At 37.4% G+C, this 21828-nt stretch overlaps 1 protein-coding gene across 1 annotated transcript in view; it reads right to left on the reverse strand.

The window, feature by feature from the left end:
• Nucleotides 1-21828, reverse strand: part of LOC145661889 (uncharacterized) — a 147015-nt gene that overhangs the window by 108398 nt on the left and 16789 nt on the right. Inside the window, exons 3-6 of the mRNA XM_081727231.1 lie at nucleotides 19166-19224; nucleotides 14039-14180; nucleotides 8698-8862; nucleotides 651-795 (exon numbers count right to left, since the gene is read on the reverse strand). Coding sequence (XP_081583357.1) covers nucleotides 651-795; nucleotides 8698-8862; nucleotides 14039-14180; nucleotides 19166-19224 — 511 coding nt within the window. The remainder of the gene's footprint in view (nucleotides 1-650; nucleotides 796-8697; nucleotides 8863-14038; nucleotides 14181-19165; nucleotides 19225-21828) is intronic.

Here is a 21828-nt window from a genome sequence, read left to right on the forward strand (position 1 = left end):
TTTCTGTAGCAAACATTGTTTAATTCACATAGAATTGCCGAGCGAGCGTCAGCGAGTGAAGGCAGGTTAGAGCTCTGCAGGGCACATTGTTTTCTGTCCTTATTACAGCTAAGTGGAAAGAAAGACCATTGTATTGAAAAAGTACCGTACAACTTTCGACACATATCTTTCCACTTACTTCCTTACCACACTTTCTGTAATTTGTTTTTAGATTCATTAATCCATGACTTCCACAAAGTTTTAAAAGATTTTTCTCATTATCAATGCATTGCTTCACAAATTTAATCGCTGTTAATTCACATCCACCTCAACGTTTTTGTATATTTGCAGCCATGTTGACAATACAAATGCTCATTAGTTTCCCCACAATGTAAACCATTTGGTAACCTTGCGCGAAGTAGTTTCCTCCGCCTGCCAAATAGTTCCATGTTTACAATCCCTTATATATATAAACAGAATTTTTGATTTGCGTATATATTATTAAGCACACAAACGAGCAAATTATCCATTTGTTCCCAGTACATTTTTAATATTTTGCTTGAAACGGAAGACCAACTTTGGAACTTAACCTTTAATATCTTCTTCCAATTCCAATAACACACTTTTGGTTGCTTAATCTTCATATCATGGTTTCAACAGCTCATGTGATCATTCTCCTGATTTCTTTTTACGGTACATCTCTTTTACAATATTGCATCCTGACTGCATGAGTTCATTGTAACCAATTATATTTTCTTGGCATCTTGTGTACCATTTAACCACATTCTGATGTTGTGAAAAATCAAATTCCATGGCCTGAAAAAGTAATAACGTGCATATAAGTTATTAAAAAGGGAGAATATAAGGACGTAATGGTAACCTTAAAGGTAAATATAAGATTGGGTTTATATTTTTAAGGAAAGTCAAATATAACCGGAGTGATATAAAAATAGTTCCTTGCTGCCAATATTTAAATATTTATCTGGATTCATGATTCCACTCAAATTCCACGATATTTCAACATCTCTCTCCTTTTACATAGGGGAAGATCTTGCTTATTACACTGAGGAGGGAGAAGGAATTGAAATTGAAACATCTTGAAAAGTTCGGACTTGCCGAGACTCGAATCTGCACGTTTTGTTTTGAAATCTAATACGTTATCCAGTCACTATGGTAATCAGTTCGTTGGGTTAACACAAACACTATTAACTAGTTAAAATTCTTTCACGTAAGTCTAGACGAGGCACTAAGGACCTATGAAGACATGATCATTACGTCGCATGACTACCAGAGGAACGTAACTCTATTTTCGTAGGTTTACAGGCAAGAGGACAAAAATATTTTCTTACAAAGATGTGTTTTTAATAAGTTGGCAATTGAGCTACATTACAACAGATGATCGACAAGGAGAACAGATGGCGTTACGTTCCATTTACACCAAGTGGGGCTTTCAAAATTGTGTTCAAACATGAAGAAAACGAAAACCACATCTTTGGAGTTACCTTTCTCTGGTTCTCATGCGACGATTAGTTGATTTAGTTTTCTTTATCAAATTTTATAATTAAATTGTTGTAATTCTATTATTACATTTTTATTGTTATTAACGATCATAGCAAACCATTTCATTTCACAGATTCAACTTGTTTCAAAGAAAGCCTGACTTGTGCGAAAAATAAGTTTGTACATTGCAATAGATGTAATTTCCTATTATTCACCGCAAATTCAGTACTAACAGTACTGACTGTAGAACAGAAAACCTAGTGTGAAACAGAAAATCACTTTACACGAAACAAATCTGAAGTAGCGTACGAAATAATCAGTTCGTTGTGAGATCGGCGGTGGAGTGCACCTCGTTGGTGATCTCCGTTGCAAGCTTACTTCTACGTTCGCCTTGACATACTTTGTGTATCCTTTATGATACGTATTGTGTGTCACTCAATGCAACTTCTCAAGCCATATTTACAGTTTAGTCTAGTATAGACCTATATCAGTTTTTGTGCTACTCAACCTTAGTTTTGAATTACTCTCAAGTCTCAATGAATACTTTACATAAAAATAGCGTTACGATTGAATCTGATATGACGCGTAATATCACTCCAAGTGTCACCAGCACCCCAACTTGGTTAATTAACGAATTCCAGTTAAATTAAAGACACTGAGGCCATTCAACTCCATAAAATAGACTATAGCTTGTACCTTAAGTATAACATGGGCAACTTTCTTAGTCAGCAATCAGGAACCATGAATTTTTTGCATAAGTCAAGTATAGCTGGCCGGTACTAGTATACAGTATACCTGTGCTTGTTTCTTGATTCTTCCAATGGAAATCAGTAACGACGAACTCAGTGCAGTGCTTCGCCCATATGGAAAGTGATAAATATCACAGAAGGAAAGTGGTACAGTAGGCTACCTTTCCAGTTCACAGTGGCAATAGACTTATGTAAATGATTTTAGGGAAACATATTCTCTTCAAAATTATGGTTTGTGGTTATCATGCTTGTGTTATGTACCAAGGTCAATCTCCTACATGTTATATTTGCCGGGCGCTTACTTATTTTGGAAGCATCTATTCCAGGAAAATTAAATGACAGGTGACTCTACTTCTGGCACCATTGAATTTAAGAATTTAAGATGACTGAACTATCCAGTGGTAAGATGTAAACCACCGTTAGTTACTGTTCTTCCTCACATGATTTAGAATTACCAACGTTTCTAATCCTCAACCAATGGTCTTAGAGTCCACCGTCAAATCCATATATTAATTTACAATATGAAAAGAGTTTTCCCCAGCTGTCTATCAATACTGGATCCCTTTAGTCAGTTGTATCTGAGAAGCCGAATAAAAAAGATAGTGTCCCTAGTGAGACCTCCAAGAAGATTCAAGATATTCCAATGACTCTGACAGCTGGTTTCTAGGTCAACTGCCCGAAACAGAAGCGTCTGTTAGTTCATAAGCAATTTCGAAATAATTTGTTCTGCTCGAGCCTCAGTTACAATCATTCCAAAGAGAAAAGTGTTCCAAAAAAGGACACCCAAAGTATCTAAAGAACGGAACGATATCACAAGCGTTCTATCCGCGTGGTCTTTAGTATAGTGCAGGGGTGCTCACAAGGGGGGGCTATGACGCAAACTGCGTCATTGAAATATTTGGGGGGGTTAAAAATCTATATAAATATGTTTGATGGGGGGAGGGGGGTAAAATTAATCGAAAAGAAGATTTTTTTCATGGAAGAACACCTACGGATAGACAATCGGGGGAGTGCGTCATGGACATAAGGGGGGGGTGGGCACCACTGGTATAGTGTGTCTCTACTTCAGTGAATGTTGAGAGCAACATAATCCAGTTTAATTCCTACGAGACCATGTTCCATATTGTGTATATCTTAATACGATCTTACACGTTTCTGACATAAGACCACCAACATCAGGAACAGATTTTAACATTTCTGTTTTTCTTTTTTAAAAGAATATGACAAGTTCAAAGACTGATAGTAAGACTTTCGTCATAATGACCGCAACCGCACAACTTTCTTTACAATGTATTTTAATTATACTAAGTAACCAATAATGTTCTTGTTTTTTTTGACGCTCCATTACACTTAAACTGCCGCCATAAAAAATTGATCTTCCCAGGCCATGGGCAATGCGGTATATATACATGTTGCATGATCAATATATATTACTCTCGTGACCAAAAAAGTGTATATTTTTCTTATAAACCAATTTATTGTACCAGCAGGCCCACTAAATGAACCTCCCATAAGAAACTAATGATCGGTGTGCACACACCGTGGGCAGCTCGGCCTGAGCAGTAAGCACCATATGTGCCCACATGCTGGGCTGTCCGGCGCCCTGGTATATTACAGGGATAGCCCATGGTGTGAGCAAAACGGCAGTCTAAGTGTTAATCATGCGCTCACAGAGAGGAAACGAAATGACACACATGTTTGCCAAGCGATTGGAAATTAGTTTGACAATCGACTTTCAATAATACAGGCATATTGCGCACATAAAGAAGTCATAGCTCTTCCAGTGTCCAAGAGAAATTAAGGTATCGAACCAGCTTGTTCGTGTGTCTTCGTTGTATGACTTTAAAGTGGGCCTGTCAACTGCCGCTTGAAGTCGTCGCACAAGCCAAGCATTTGAGGAGAGTGCTGTGAACGAACACACCATCAGACATCGGTTCTAAAAATTCCGTTCGGAAGATGTGTTCCATTCAGATGAACCTCGCAGTGGACGACCACATGTGTTGGATGACGATGCCCTGAAAGCAGTCATCAAGGAGGATAGTTATCTAACGTGTGATGAACTTCCAGAAAGGTTCTGTTTCCGGTGAAATACTATTTGCCCTGCATGGGATAGGGAAGTCATATATGGGTACCCCACACATTGTTGGCAGCCAACAAGGAACAACCTGTGACAGGCTATTTGTCCTTACTCATTCGGACACTGAACACTCCCTTTTTTATCGCCTTTTCACTGCTGACGAGACGTGTGTCCTCTATGACACTCCCAAGTGCACCAGACATTGGTTGTCACCACATGACCCTGTTCCTCACACCTCAAGACCACTGCTGCGCCCACGAAAGGTTATGCTCTCTGTATGATGGAATTGTGAGGAAGTGGTACATTAGAAGCTCCTTGTACCTGGTCACACCATCACTTCTGACCTTATTCTCATCAGTTGCAAATCGTGCACCGCGCATTGCGGTAGGAGCCGGCAAGGATGCGTTATTTTTGCAGGACAATGACAAGCCACATGTGACAAATAAGACCCGGGAGGCCCTTCAGCAACTTGGCTGGAAAACACTGTGCCATACATGATATTCATAGAACTTTGTGCCAACACATTACACTAGTTTTATTCTCTCGACAATTACCTCCGTGAGAGATCCTTCGCAAATGAGGGAGACCTGCAGAACCCACTCATGGACCTTGCATCCACGACTGCCGACATTTATCACTTGGGCATTGTACAGCTGCAAGAACGTTGACAAGTAGTGTTGGAAGTTGACGAAGATTACTTCGAAACCTAAAGGTACGAACCACCCACTGTACTAATCTTTGTTTATCACTGCTCTAGAACGGCAAAAACTTTCTTGGTTACCTTGTATGACGTTGTATTGGTTGCGTACAAATGTGCCGTCTGTTAAGAACCTTAACAGGGAAACCCTTTCGCTCCCATTTATTTACCTTGTTCCAGAGTGTTCAATCCTGTCCATGCAACAAGTCCATAAGTCCAATGTTCGTTTGTGTGTTTCATTAAATCCTAATACCTTTGCAAATGATAATAATCGCAATCTATTACGAAGCTTTATAAACCAAACCTCAAATGATTTCATTTCCTTACAAGAAGTGGCGTTTACAGAATTACACTTTTTATCCCAATGTTTTACATATGTAAATGTAGACCCACCTTACCGAGGTGCCGCTACGTTATGTAAACGAGGTAACAAATGAAGTTTATCTGCCACCTGGGAGCGGTATTAGTACTAATAGCGACACTATGCGTATTCTGGCACTAATAAAATCAAATAGCACGGAAACAATTTTACACTACTGAAATTCTACCATTGTTTCCCACTGTTATGACTAACATAACGATTGCGGGTAATTTTAATGTTGTCTCTAGAGCAAGAGACATAACTGGAAAGTTCATTCCATCTCCTGCTCTTCAGCAACTGCTTTAGTACTAATCCAGGACGCTTGAGTATATCATCAGCTGCATATAGTTCACTTTCAAAACCGGAAACATAAGTATGAGTTTGGACCGCGCTTATGCGTTCTCTAATTTAATATCTTCTCTCACCAATATTAATTTGATAGTATCCCTGTTCAGTGACCATTCTGCATTAATTTGGACGTATAAATGTGCACTTGGTTTCTCTCTAATCCCTGGAAGAGCAGCTTGAAAACTGATTAATTAATTGCTTACTGACACTGAAACAAAATGCTTATTTCGCACTAAGTGGACGTACTGGCTCCAGACCTCCCCGAAATCACGACTTTTCTCTAAATTTAGTAATTTTGGCGGTGAATTGACAAATTTTAGTATAATGTATCCTTATATTGATTTTGGAACCGAGAAAGTATTGGAGTCCCAGAAATACATTCCTGCGGATGTTCCTAAAGTCGACATTGGCGTCCGGGAAGGTTATGCTATGCATTTCGTAGGATTGGAAGGTCATCGCATCACGAGCTGTAGCCGCTCGATGAACGATGCACTCAAACCTGTAATGTCGATAGCTACAAGGAGAAGGTTGATAAGTTTTTGTTTGTTCGATCAAGAAGGACTTTAGCTGCACGTGCGAAAGTTTCAGACTATTCAACGTATTCTTCTCGAAGCTCAATGCACTTGGCAACACGTTGCTCCAACTGCAAATCTCTAACCCCTCCTAAAAGTGATTTCTTCTGTTCTAAAAAAAAAAAAAAAAAAAAAAAGTTCGACAGCTGTTATAACCTCCTCATTTCTGCTTTCCGGTCTCTCTTAGGGAAGAAACAATAGTTAGAGGGCGCAAGGTCTAACGAGTAAGGTGGATTGTCAATTGAAACCTTAAATCCTTCAGAATATCCATTGTTCTTTTAGCCTTGTGAACGAAAACATTGTCTTCTACAGAAACAACACACATGCCAACTTTCTCCGGAACAACCGTGGCAGATGAAAGATTAAATGAACCTGGACATGAGAAAGTCGAAAATCTGACATCGGAACCAGTGGAAATATCATGGGTGATAGAACGACGTTTATCACATTCCTGAAAAAAATGTGAAAGGCTATCACAAAAACTGAAAGCCTTTGTCTATTGAAATGACCCATAATCTCAAATCTGCATTTGTCACATACGAAGAAATTGAATGCTTTCAGTTCATGTGAATTAATTTCTTGCTGGTACGACTTTTGTAAAAGTAGCCTGCGTCATAGTGTTCGTCTTCTATAGTTACCACTTCTCCGTAGATGGAAAGCACACTAACAATTTTAGCATTTTCAAAGTCACTAAAGGGCATATGTAATTTAACTAACTGTGGCGTATTGTGAGTTGAATCGAGATCCCAAAGAAATTCACCGTGTGCGTCACGATAAATCACTTTACCTCGAGAATCACATAGTATTTGTTCATATGTAATCTGATTTAATAGTATAATATAAAGCAGTTTCTTACTGAAGTCCATTTCGATAGAAATTATCTGGTCTGGCGATAACTCAAAAAGTAGAAGCTATCCATTCATGCACTTTAATATACTTAGGACGATTACCAACGGGGTGAAAGTTAATTCTGATCATATTCACTCTAACTATTTCTCAAGACTGTTTGCAAACAATCGAAAGACGAACAACAGACGGAATGAACAAGATCGCAGTTCAAGTTCTCCCTTAACACTAACGAACAATAGAAGATATAGACGTAACGAGCATACTCCAGCCAAACGATGTGCACACCTCACTACACAGACCAAACTGAATATTTCGTATTCTCTTCAGATTTGATTTATGTAAAGTGATTTTCTGTTTCACAGTAGGTTTTTTGATCCACAGTCTGATACGACTGAATTTACAGCGAATACACCGTAATTGGAAATTACACCTATTGTCACACAAGTCACACTTTCTTTTACGTCATAATAACTGATGTAAAACCGATTGAATCTGTGAAATGATAAGGGTTGCTATGATCGTTAATAATAATAAAATGTAATAATGGAATTTTAATAACAATTACGTAAATAATAAAATTTGATGAATACAATTATCTGAACTAAGATAATCTCTTCAAAGAGCCTTGGTGGCTAATCTAGACTTACATGAAAGCATTTTAACTAGCTAACAGTTCTTATGCAATCTCAAGGAACTGATTAGCATAGCTGAGTGGTTAACGCATTGAATTTCTAAGCAGAAGACCCAGGTTTGAGTCCCAGAAGGTCCAATTCAACTTAGAAATAATACATCAGAACATATTAGAATCGCCTTGCGTCTCGAGAGATCCACGTAGCATGTGAAATAGCAACATTTAAACAACATTTATTATTGGAGATTACTTTTCAACATGCTTGAAATTCAGTCTCTACTCAGTGTGATAAGCAAGATCTTCTCCGGTGTAAAAGAAGAGCTATTGGAATGACGTGTAATTGAAGTAGGAGCATGAGTGGAAACAAAGATTTACAAACTTATTTCTTTCAATTGTTGCAAATCGGACATTTAATGTTTATTTCAACAAATTTAAAACTCATCTATGTTGAGTGTTTTTTTTTATTTTTATCCCATATGCAATATGTAGTGAAACAGTACATTTATAAACAACGAGTTATAATGTCTTTATTATAAGGAACTCATTGGACAACACATTGCAAACGATAGAGAATAAACTTAAAATTTGAAAAAGATTTGGAATTTAGTAGGTAGATTCCATCACGTCTCTCTCATAAGTCAGTTCTAAATCTTTTTCAAATTTATGATGTTCAGTATTATGTAAAGTATAACAGTCGTAGAGAATTAACTAAATCGTCAACATTCTAAACAGAAAAGGAATATCGCAAAATACACTCTGACACTACAAAAATATTGAGAAATGCCCTGTGGTGCAGATGCAGAATAGCGTCGCATTACATCTTCACTAGCTACGTGTAGAAGGACACTTATATTGATACATAGAGTGACTACTTTAGGTATTACAAAATTAAATCAAATACCATCTAGAAGAACAGTGCTATTTCTAAACTTACGTCAGCAGTTGATATTGTAGAGACCATGGAAAAATCTGCAATGGTCATGTGGTCACCAGCTACCCAATCTCTTTCACTCAGAACATTATTTATATATTGGAATGCTTCGTGTAATTTCGGAAGCTTCGATTCATCTACATCTGCGTTGCCGAATAAAACAGGAACCTATATGTAAAGTAAGATTATTATTATTATTATCATTATTATTATAGATTGATTATTTTCTATTTACGTCTTCTATCAGCTGCATAGGATAAGATAGCTTAAAGTAGGATCTCACCTATCGTAAATGCATCCAATGCTTTTCCACGGACAAGGGACCACTTTTTTTTTTTTTTTTGACAACTCGATTTCCGGAAATGCTTGCTATCACCGGATGCAGCACCCAAAGAAACCGAGAAAAACAAGTGTTTAGCCGCATACCGTGATCAGGGCTGGAGATGAAGGGGTCCAAAGTTCGAATACACGACGCAGAAAGTACATACAAACATCATGTAATTTTGAAACGAGTGGAGAAATTGAGATCAAATTTGAGGCATGAGTTTCGAGTGTGAAGCTCTTCGGAATAGGTATATTGCGCATCATGGCGGCCATCTTAAAAGTCGCCATATTGGAATTGTCGAAAATAAAGAAACAGGAAGGAAATCATGTGGCATATCAATTTAGACTTGCTTGTCAAATATGAAGTTAATTTTTACCAACTCTGCATGGGACGGGAGTCGTGTTTTGGAAGGTACTACGCCGACATTTTCCGGGGGGGATTACTCAAAAGTAGGTTACAAGTTCAAAATGCTATTCGCTATTAACACTAATTACTGTTGGATTAAGCATCTGTAGGTTCCGTCTCATAAGCAACCTTCTCATATAGCTGTTTCGAGGATGCTCAAGGTGCTATATTGATAGGATTGTATGCACCTTTCAAGCTTGATTTAACAACATAATACTCCCTCATCCACAGCAATAACTCTAACACTGTGCCCACACTCACAGCCCTATTTTGATCATGTTTCTGGTTCACGTTCAATCGACTGAAATGGCAGAAGACACTACCATTAATTTCGCCTGCTCAAAATTTCCAGCATCCGTAACTACTCAACACATAAGGGTTGTAAAAACTAACTTCATATTTGAATTTCTGGGAACAAGCGAGCCTAAATTGATATGCCACATGATTTCCTTCCTGTTTCTTTATTTTCGATAACTCCAATATGGCGACTTTTAAGATGGCCGACATCATGGTCAATATACCTATTCCGAAGAGCTTCACACTCGAAACTCATACCTCAAATTTGATCTCAATTCCTCCACTCGTTTCAAAATTACATGATGTTTATATGCACTTTCTGCGTCTTGAATTTGAAATTTGGAAGCCTTTATCTCCGGCCCTGTTCACGCTCTGCCGCTAAAAACTTGTTTTTTCGGTTTCTTTGGGTGCTGCATCCAATGATAGCAAGCATTTTCGGAAATCGAATTGTCAAAAAAAGAATGGTCCCTTGTGAGAATCGAACCCAATACAACTTACACCAAAGTTAGACGAGCTAGTCACTAGACCATTGAAAATGTCTATTATTTGTATTATTAATATTTTCACTATATTTTGATTAAGGTAGGAGAGGCACTATCTCAGTAATAGAGCGCTCTTTATTGTTCAAAGGGTCCTTGGTTAGATCCCACCGACGTGAATTTGAGGCCGGCAACATCCTGTCCGTGGATTTTCTAAGATTTTTCTCATCCCCCACATTATCATTCCATCAGTTCTTTCACAGTTTTCTTTACATTCATTTACCATCCGTGTCCTTTAGCCTAAATAGCATAACCGGAAGATGTAATGTATTTTAAAAAAACATATTGAGAAAAGCTCTAGTATTCAATACACGATGTCAATACCATAGCCGCAATGGCTTACGGGTTTCTGTGATATCACGTATGGATACCTAGCACTTGAATGAATGTGAATTGAAGAAAACATAAAATGGAATAGAAATGCAATTTTTAATCTATCATCATACGTTTACACCTTTACGCTAAATAATAATAGACGATTAGTGAAAGTGAATTATTATGGAATAATTGTTGGAGTGCGAACATAAGAGAATCCCAAGAAAATCTACAGACACGATTTTCTCCATCAAAAGCTCATATAGTCTGGAATCTAACTAGGGAATTCTCTAACGAGAGGTTAGAGTTCTACCACTGAGCTACCGTGGCCCCGACGGATCTTCAAGATTTTTAATATCTACGTTGTCTTTCTTTTAGTTGCATTTGAGCCAGGAGTAGGGAAAAAGTGCACTATACGTTTTATTTTTGAAGTATAGTGGCGGAGGCACAACATCGAAAGATAAACCCTGAGTCAACCGACCAACAACGTGTTCTACTGAGCTCTTCAGGAACATTGTGAACTAGACACTCGTAAATGTATCCGTGCAATGCTGATGAGTTAGACAAATACCACATAACTGTCATATGACGATTCAGCGTAATCGGTAAAGTGAAAGAGTTGGACACATGGATGCTACATGGGTACACGCCGTCCAATAAGTATCGCCGTTTGAAGGTATGCAGTTCTCTCATGAGTGCCACATGAATTGATACCGCCCAATAAGGATTGCCTTTGAAGATATGCAGTTCTTTCATGAGTGCCACATGAATTGATACCGCCCAATAAGGATTGCCTTTGAAGATATGCAGTTCTTTCATGAGTGCCACATGAATTGATACCGCCCAATAAGGATTGCCTTTGAAGATATGCAGTTCTCTCATGAGTGCCACATGAATTGATACCGCCCAATAAGGATTGCCTTTGAAGATATGCAGTTCTTTCATGAGTGCCACATGAATTGATACCGCCCAATAAGGATTGCCTTTGAAGGTATGCAGTTCTCTCATGAGTGCCACATGAATTGATACCGCCCAATAAGGATTGCCTTTGAAGATATGCAGTTCTCTCATGAGTGCCACATGAATTGATACCGCCCAATAAGGATTGCCTTTGAAGATATGCAGTTCTCTCATGAGTGCCACATGAATTGATACCGCCCAATAAGGATTGCCTTTGAAGATATGCAGTTCTCTCATGAGTGTCACATGAATTGATACCGCCGAACAAGGATCACTGTTTCCCTGAGTCAATGAAATAACCAGGAATGTTTCCTCCATCGGATTGTCACTTGTAATGAAAACTGGATTTGGTAGGACTTGTAAACCACCAGAACACTGTTTCGATCATGATCAATGCCAAGAACGATTTGCAGAAGAAGCCCACAACCTTCAAAAGGTTTCGTTGTCGGCATGGTGGTCTTTGGAGATTATCTATCATGTTTTTCTCCAAATCCTTACAGTGCCAATCTCCATCAAACGCACCACAATATTGTCTGTGAGCATCTAGCAACAGTCAACAGATAGGATGCTTTTGTAACCCAGGAGCCTGATACTGTGTGAGTTTCTCGCCCGAGCTAGTGTCGCTCTACTGCAATCGGAGTGTTGCTATCACTATTATAGCCTTCAATAAACACTTCTACTTTCAATGATGTATATTGTGCTCTCCTATCTACATTACACCCGCAGGACACTGATTTCCTGTATGATGTACCGTATAACACTATACAGATATAAATATAAAGAAACAGGGTAAGACCACTATGCAACACACATATACACAACTCTCTGCAGGAATTCAGTCGCCAACACTATTTACATGCTCACACTATCCTGAACAAATTTAGAACACAAGCAACTTGGTCCGCTACACAAATCAGAGGAACTTGGTGATCGAATCTCGAAATGTGAATCTACCAACTCATGTTGCTGAAAATATTTCAATTCTCCTATGCTCTCAAAGAAACTGATGAAAGAACACAATTGTACCAGCTGATGGCTAGATATCAATACGATAAAGATTCTTCATCACACGCTAAATACAAAACCCATTAGGTACACTTGTATTCAAAAGTTAATGTTTCCTGTCATAAGTTTCTTTCACTAAATCAGATGCGTTAAAATTCTTCAATTCTTGCATTATTTTCTGTTTCCTTGAAACTCTGAACAGAGAAGGTTACACCTTCATGCTGCAAGATAATGCGTACCTCCATCAAATACACACCACAAACTTGTCTGCAAGCATCTAACAACAGTCAACAGATATGGTGTCTTCATGCTGCAGGACAATGAAGCCCCAAATGCTGCTTACAGGACGATACAGATTCTGCATAGATTGAAACCCTTCCTCAGCCATTGTATTCTCTCTCGGCAACTACCATCTTTTCCTTTATCTCTATCACTCTTGGCAGGGAAGAACTTCCCTGATAGCTGAGCAACGTGCGGTTTAAGAAGTATCGCAGATTCTAGACTATTTGTCGTCATAGAATCTAATAGCTGTGTGAACGATGACAAAAGTGTGTGAAAACAACCGAACACTATTGTGACTAATCAGGCATTACAATTTTTATGGTTTTGGTGTTTGAAAATGACACATATCAATCGGATATCTTAGTTGCACCATCCCAATACTTTATGAAAGAAAATCACAATTTATAACTGCGCAAAAGACAGACTACATTGTTTAGCCAATATTATGTAAACCTACAGTTACCTTGTTAAGCAGTTTTGGATGCTGAAATTATGGAACATAAGCAGGATTTGAGTGTATTAGTATAAAAGTTTTGAGCTGCTTCTCATTTCACAAAATTTACGCTTTCTTCTGATTTACACTATTTTCCTCATAATCTCTTGACAAGCGTAAAAGTGGTTTTACGCACTGTCTCCCCTAAGAAACTGGTTTACACTGTTTCCCTTTAAATATTTTGTAAAGTGAAAAGTGGGATAATCTTATGCCATCTCAGAAAGTAATTTACACTATTTCCCCCCCTAATCTCTTGAAAAATGTATTATATGTCTTAAGGAAATGAGTTACATTATTTTCCTCCTAATCCCTTGTAAAGTGTAAAAACTGAGGTAACAATATATCTCCTAAGAAAGAGATTTGTAATATTTTTCTTCTAATTCCTTGAAAAGCGTAAAGCAGAGTAATACTGTGCTTCCTAATAAATGATTCACATTATTTTTCTACTAATCATCTGAAAAGTGTGAAAGTGCGTAAATACTATATCTCCTAAGAAAAAATGTTTTACACTCCTTCCCTTTTTCTCCCATGAAAAGTAAAAGCAGGGAGATAATGTGTCTCCTAAGAAATTATTTACATCATTTTCCTCTAGTCCTGTGAAAAGATTAAAAGCGGGGTAATACTGTGTCTCCTAACAAACTAAACTATTTTTCTTCTAATTTCTTGAAAGGTATGAAATCGGCGTATACTATAGATATCTAATAAGTAACTGAATCTACTTACGAAAATCTCCTGTAAACGCACATACAATGTTCCCATTTCAAAGTCTAGCATTTGATCCACAAGAGCTCTGGCTTTTGGTTCCTTTGGGTAAAGAGCGTCCGTCTCTCCATACTGATCTACAAGGTATCTACATATCGCACGACTGTAAAGATTAAGATAAAATAAATAGCGAAGGACTAGTCATAATGTAAAATATACTACGGATTAATTCTCAGTCAACTAAAATCCTTAACACGCTAACTTTTACCAAGTCAAGGCTTAAATGCTGTACAGTATGTCCGGAATGGGACTGACGGTTTTCGAAAGTGTATAGTTAGTCAGAGTCAGTATGGTCAAAGATACAGAAGAAAAACAGGAAAACTCAAAAAGTTTATTTGGTCTTACTTACAAGTCATTCTAACTCAGTGTAACTCCACGTGAGCTCTCCATTTCTAACTCTTACAATATCTAGCCTGAACTCAATCTCTCTCCACGTATTCTGTAACATCTGAGGTCTTACTGAAGCAATCGCACTTCTAATACCGTTCTTCAGCTCATCAAGGTTACGCACCTTTTCCCCAGAATACACAAGGTCTTTCACATGTCCCCATAGGAAGAAGTCCAGGAGGGTAACAGCAGAAGAGCGTGGAGGCCACCTAATTGGCCCATCACGGCCTATCCAACGGCCAGGAAATTCAGTATCAAGGTACTCCCTCACTTGTAGGCTCCAATGTGGCGGGACAACATCCAATTGGAATATCACTTGAGGTTGCAAATGTTGTAACTGGGGAACAGCCAAGTCTTGAAGCATATCTAAGAACAGATTTCCTGTTATGGTTTGCTCTATGAAAAAGAAGGAGCCTATAACTGCATTATGTGTTAAAGCACACCAAACATTCAATTTGGGTCTGTCTCTAGCAGGGTTGATATGTTTAAAACAAAATGTTTAAAACAAGTGTTTAAAACATGTTTAAAACGAGGGCTGTTGTTTTATTCAGTTTGTTTTAAACGTTTTAAACAAATTGTTTTAAACGTGTTTTTTTTCGATGCTGGTTGGACATGTTTAAAACAACTAAAATATCAGATTGAAGAAGCTAATTTAATTTCCTAACAAACAACCCATCCTCCGCAGGGTTTGTGCATGGAGTAAATTACAAGCAGAGTTATATTCTTATTATAACAGCAATTACTGGAAGAAATTCTGCACATCAGTGTGCTTATAACTAAACCAACAGAAATTCAAGTGAAGCATTTGAACATTTCATGAGTTATACACCATTGGAAAGCTTATAGACCACAAATTCCAACGAAGTAATATGCGTGAAATTCCCGCCGTATTCGTAGAAAAAGAACAGACATAAAAAAATCATTAAAAATATGAAAATATTGACTCTGGGGGCCCTGGCAACCCTTGCAGTTACCTGCGCTGATAAAATGATGTTAATGTGTAGGCCACATACTTGTGACAATAATATAAGAAATGGTAGCCATTGCTGCCATTGCGTAATGAATTCGTTTTATGTAGGAAATATTTTAAAAAAATATGCGCAGAAAAACATTCATTGAATTAGACATTCTCTCCACTCCCCCACTGTAGTACCATGTCTATATGCAAATCATTTTTGCTGCACACATCATGTATACGAACAAGAATTATGCTTCTAGACCACTTCAGTGAAATATATCTTGCGTTATATGGGGCCGTCCCGAAAATAAATGTAAATTAACCAAATTTGACCCCCTCTTCCTCTATACAACAACAAGTACACATACAGGTTACTATCATGTAGGGGACTACTTCATTGCTTCACATACCAATTTTTATGGATGTACCACAAACAGGGGAGGAATACCCGCCAAAACCTGATGAAAAAAATTTGATGAAAAAAAAACTTCATTCTCCCTCTCTCGGCCGTACATACGTACCCCGTATATACATAAAATGCAACTGACGGAAAGCTTTATCTCTCAAAAATACTTTGGTACCAAATTACCTTTCTGGCTTAATTAAGGACTGAGCTATTGATGTTTGTTGTAAAAATAAATGTAATTTACGTCAAAAAACTGAAACTCCAAAAATTGGCTAACTTTGCCCCCTCCCTGCTCCCCATAATAAGCAAGAAGTACAAATCAGGGTTGGCAAAAACCATGGTTTTTATTGAAAAAACAAAAAAACGGTTTTTTGGTTTAAACCAGGTTTTTTTTTGGTTTAAATAATTTGCTCTATATATTCATATCATATATGGACAGAAATAAGTTTGTTTCGCTTTGATGTTATTATACAACTACCGGATTATGCTGGAAGGGATCACATAAGCTTAAAGCGGAATAAAAAACGTTTCACGAGTTACATCCGAGAGAAATTGTCCTCCATTTGAACTCGGAACCAGGACTAATTGGCCACGAAGGAATCCTGATAAAAATATGTTGTACTGATCTTTACGTGCTTCTTAATATAACTGTCAAGAGTCATTTCAGAAGGACAAAAAGATAAACAGTTGCACAAGTGAAACCATTATACAGAATTACATATGGACAATTTCAAAGTACTGCGGAGTACAGAAGAACTAATTTAGTTTGAGTTAGTTAACAGAGACTTTTATTGGTCCAAATTAAAGAAATACAACGACTTAATTTGCATATTAGTAAGAAAAGTGAATAAAGATACGAATTATTTGAGTCCACTTTGGCTCAGACTCATTTATACATAAATAAATACCAAAGAGACTTCTTATTTCACTAAATGGCCCTCGTGGGGTCTGACCCCCTCTCCCCCCCACAAAAAGTACGGCATTTCGATGTATTTTATGAATAGTAAACATTGAAACGAAACAATATTTAGAATTTTTCTTTGATTGCAATTAAATAAAAACAAAAATAACAACTACAAAAAAATCACAAAACAAACATTTATAAACTTTTATGAATATATCCCCCAAGAGGGGGAACGGCCCCGAAAAAACTGTTGAAAAAACAAAACAAAAAAAACACGATATTTACCCTCCTCTTATATACATAAAATGCACACCAGGAAAGTTGCATCTTTCAGGAATAAATTAGTACCAAAACAAACTTCCAGCCTTAATTTAAGGTTTAAGACTGAGCCATTGAGGTTTAAAGCCCTGACACAGCAGTTGCGTCAATGGGCGTTTAAAGATGAAGAATGCAGACGACCAGTAGAACGTAACACAAAGAAACTAAACTATATATTCTGTGAACGGAGATCGGGAAAATCCCGATTTTTTTTCTCCGGAATTGAACATTTGGGCGGATCGAGATTAGGGAAGTTCCCGAAATTTGATCTAGCGGTTGAATATAGATGGCAAGAAGTACCTACGGTGTAAGAGTGTAAAAATGTAATATATATGCTTATGTAGATTATTGTTTTAAACAAAATAAACATTTTAAACATGTTTTTTTTTGTTTAAAACAAAGTACTTTGTTTTAAACGTTAAAAACGTTTTAAACAAAAAAAAACATGTTTTAAACATAAAAAACGTTTTTTATGTTCTTTTTAAAAAAAACATGTTTTTTTTTTCAACCCTGGTCTCTAGAATGTTCTATGTCCGCATGCGGATTCTCAGATCCCCATATCCTAACATTGTGTCTGTTAACACTGCTAGACAAGTGAAAAGTTGCCTCATCAGAGAAAACAACGTTCAATAGGAAATTATGATCATAATCAATCCTGTCCAGAGTTTCAGTAGCAAATGCTGCTCTCTGTGGCTTATCGTTTGGCTTGCAAACATTGCACCTTATACGCGCGCAAACGTAATCGTTTGTGTACCACATCGTGCACTGTTGACTTTGGAATTACCAATTGCCAGCTCGCTCCGCGAATTGACTTCCTCGGGCTACGTGCGAAACAATATCTTATTGCTTCTACATTTTCTTCTGACAAACGCGATTTATCACCGCTGTGTTGTTTCATTACACTCCCCGTTGATAAAAATTGATCCTTTCACGCCTGGATACTATTGCGTGATGGAGGATTCTTGTGGTAAACACGTCGAAAGTTTCGTTGAACTTGAACAACACTTTTTGTCTCTGCAGACCACCACACGCATTGCGCCTTTTCGACTGCCGACGCCATTTATGTTTATCAGCGATACTAGCGTCGTCACTGGTAGTTCTTCAAGTACGAAAATTTGGTAAACAAAACTTCTTGAGTTTTTCTTCAATATGAATGTTTTCTTTCTGTATCTCTGACCACATTAAAACTTTACACTTTTAAAAACCGTCAGTCCCATTCCGGACATCCTGTATAACATTTTACCTCAAATTAAATTAAGTGTATTCTAGAGTAATTGAATATTTGACAATAGAAAATATTTAATTCATTGGATACTTAAATATTTTCATCGTTTGGTTTCGTTTTTATATTGTATATTAGTAAGAGATCAGGGTTCGATTCCCGGCGGGAGCTTATGTGGTTCAATTTCGGCATTGAGTTGTAAGTCTAAGTCTTATATAGCCTCACTGCTGAAAGGAACGCTAAACTAAAATAAAATAAAAAGCTCTTAACAGTGACAAATATGCTATTAACACTGACACACATAGTTCTACGTAATAGTGATCCACATACCCCTTACAATGATACATACTCCTAACAGTGACACATATACTTCTAGCAGTGACATATACCCCTACAGTAACACATACTCGTAATAGTGACACATAGGCTCCTAAGAGTGACATATATCTCTACCAGTGATACACATACTCCTTTTACTTATACACCCAAAAAGTGACGCATACTTCTCACAGTGACACACACACTTTTAACATGGATATTTAAAGTCCTAACAGTGACACATACACTTTTAACATGGATACTTAAAGTCCAAACAGTGACACATATACCTCTAACTTGTAACACTGACCCACATACCCTTAACAGTGACACATAGACTTCTAACAGTGACTTATATTCCTGACACCGGTCCACATATTCCTAACGCTGACTCACATATCCCTCACAGTGAAACATAATCCTAACAGTGACGCATACCCTTTTAACAGTGACACACACTCCTAACAATGATACACATGCTTTTAACATTGACATATATGCTTTTAAAAGTGATGCACACACTCTTAAGAGTGCCATATATACCACTAATGGGACACATATACTAAAACACTTACCTTTCCCATAGTATAAACCCTTCATCATTTATGGTAGGCAGGGTATGGATAGGATTCACCTGCGGAGAAAATAACTTTCATGAGATTTTTCCTACAACTGGTTAGCTAAACGGCGTGAGAAACATCTTGGCATTTGAAGGCGGCGCTCCAAGTTCCCTTTAAATGCTGCTAGCAAATGAGAGGCCAGCGGTATTGCCACGTTTATTTTGTATACGTCCACGTCTGTCCTCTGCCACCTGATCACGCTGTAGTTCGTCTGCTTACCCATAGCCACACTCATGGGCGGCGATTAGGGGGGGCAAGAGGGGGCAGTTGCCCCCCCACTTTTTTGAAGTACCCTAATTTATATAATTTCATTAGGAAATGTAAACAGGGTGTCCATACAATTTGGAGAAAAGATCTCTGACTTTTCCCTGACTTTCCATGACAAAAGTTGCAGATTTCTTTGACCCCTGAATAACTTAAAAATATAGAAAAAAGAAAGAAATCCCAGTCTCCACATTCCCCATAGTTGGCCTTGTTCTATTCCACTTCTGTTTCTTTCTTTTTCAATTTTCTTTCCAAAGGAATGTAAATTTACAAATATGTGCATTAGGCCATTATTGATTAGGCCTACATATTACACAAAATGTAAAGTTACAAACGAAAGTGTGCAGTATACAGAGTACTTAAGATATAAAAAAAATACATATTATAATACCAATTACACAGCATTATAATATTGCCTATAGCAATAAACAGTTCATCCATGATTTTACTGATTATTAAAAACAAAGAACACACACATATTATGTAACACATACTTTTGCTGGTGCAGTTGTTAAATGCAACAAATTTAGAAATTTGTTTTCATATTTTCTCGCATAGTTCTCTTCTCATTGATCTGAATGTCCTTGTCTTCGCAGGTTAATTTTCTTTTCTTCCTCCAGCTACTTTAGTTGTTGCTGAATCTTCCGTTTCTCTCTCCTCTTCTCGTCTCCAGTATTTATTTCTCTTTTCTTTGAGCTGAGCGAAGCGAAGCTCTTATACTCGGGTTAGCCGTTTGGTTGTCCGCGAACTCCTCCTAGACCGTTTGGCCGATCTCAACCAAACTTAGCACGCTGATAGAGTATGTCGTGCTGAGTGACAGCATAGGTCGAAATCAAAAATCCGATGTACCATCGAGGAATAATCACCGAAAAACGCTTGCTCCTAGACCGTTTGGCCGATCTCAACCAAACTTAGCACGCTGATAGAGTATGTCGTGCTGAGTGACAACATAGGTCGAAATCAAAAATCCGATGTACCATCGAGGAATAATCACCGAAAAACGCTTGCTCCTAGACCGTTTGGCCGATCTCAACCAAACTTAGCACGCTGATAGAGTATGTGTAGATGTTGAAAAAGTCAGAATAAACTGATTACGTAGTTTAAGCTCGCTCAGCTCATTTCATTGCAATCGGGTATATCCATTGCATTCCTAGTTTAAAAATACACCTGATATTGTCTCATTGAACTTCTCACTGAATTTATCATATCTCTTGTAATTATTAATCCTGATGATCCACCTATTCTCATCACAGAATCATATATGTTCCGTTGAGCCACCAGAGATTCTTCTTGTAAGTTGTCAACAATGAGAATTTTATTTATTGTGAAACGACTTTCAAAAAATGCGTTTCCGTGAAAGAAGACAAAACACATTTCATAACTGACCATAAGTCAACGAAGTTCTTCCCATTTCCTAAGACTATGTAAAAAAAAAAAAAAAAATCTCATCAAGTCCAATACCATCTCTATCATTGGCTATGAATTCATTCGAGTGTTCCTTAAATTCTTCAGTCTCAGCTTTCACTGTGAGCTGGAGATACTATTTCTTAGCGTTCTCAGCCACCTGTCCAGATATCCTCTTGGCATCATGCAATTCTTTTAGAACAGCGTCTACCCTTTTGAGCAAATATGCCAGGATGTAGTTAGATGTGTTTTTCGCAGAAAATTAGTTTCAGCGACTACATCAGAGAACACTGACTCCCTCAATATCATAATTGAGAACACCACATTTTGAATCCAGTAACAATAAAGAATCAACCATATTTCATAAATTCAGTAATTGAACAATGAACCTAAATCGATTTTTCCCTGATTTTCTCTGACCAATCTCCCATTTCCCTGACTTCACCTGATACATTTTTACTTCCCTGACCTTTCCCTCACTTTCACTTATTTTCCAGAATGTGGACACCCTGGTAAAGGTTTTGTATGTATTACTGTTTCATAGAAAAAAATGGTGCCATATGATATTTGCCGTTGCGTGAGTACATATTGGTTATTTGTCTTCCCATGGAGTTAAGAAAGCTACAGGAATTGCGTTTTAATTGCAATTCAAAGTAATTAATATTGCAATTGCATATTTCTTTAAATGTCATAGCATATGCTTGCAGTACTTACTGTATTTCATTTTCTAAGACTAAAAACATTCATTTAATGGCATGTGTGGAATTAAAAGTATAAATTGTTAATTAATTCCCAGTTTCAATATAACATGTGCAAAACAAGCGTCATTATTCATTACTATTATGATTAATATTATCCCTTCTATTTATTTATTTTACAAATTTATTAAATAATCTGATCACAATTTTCCAGACATAATTTTAAGATGTTCATGAGCAAGAACTCAAATC

Source organism: Thermobia domestica, chromosome 10, assembly GCF_964235325.1.
Source record: "Thermobia domestica chromosome 10, izTheDome1.hap1.1, whole genome shotgun sequence".
In the NCBI taxonomy this organism is placed as follows: domain Eukaryota; kingdom Metazoa; phylum Arthropoda; class Insecta; order Zygentoma; family Lepismatidae; genus Thermobia; species Thermobia domestica.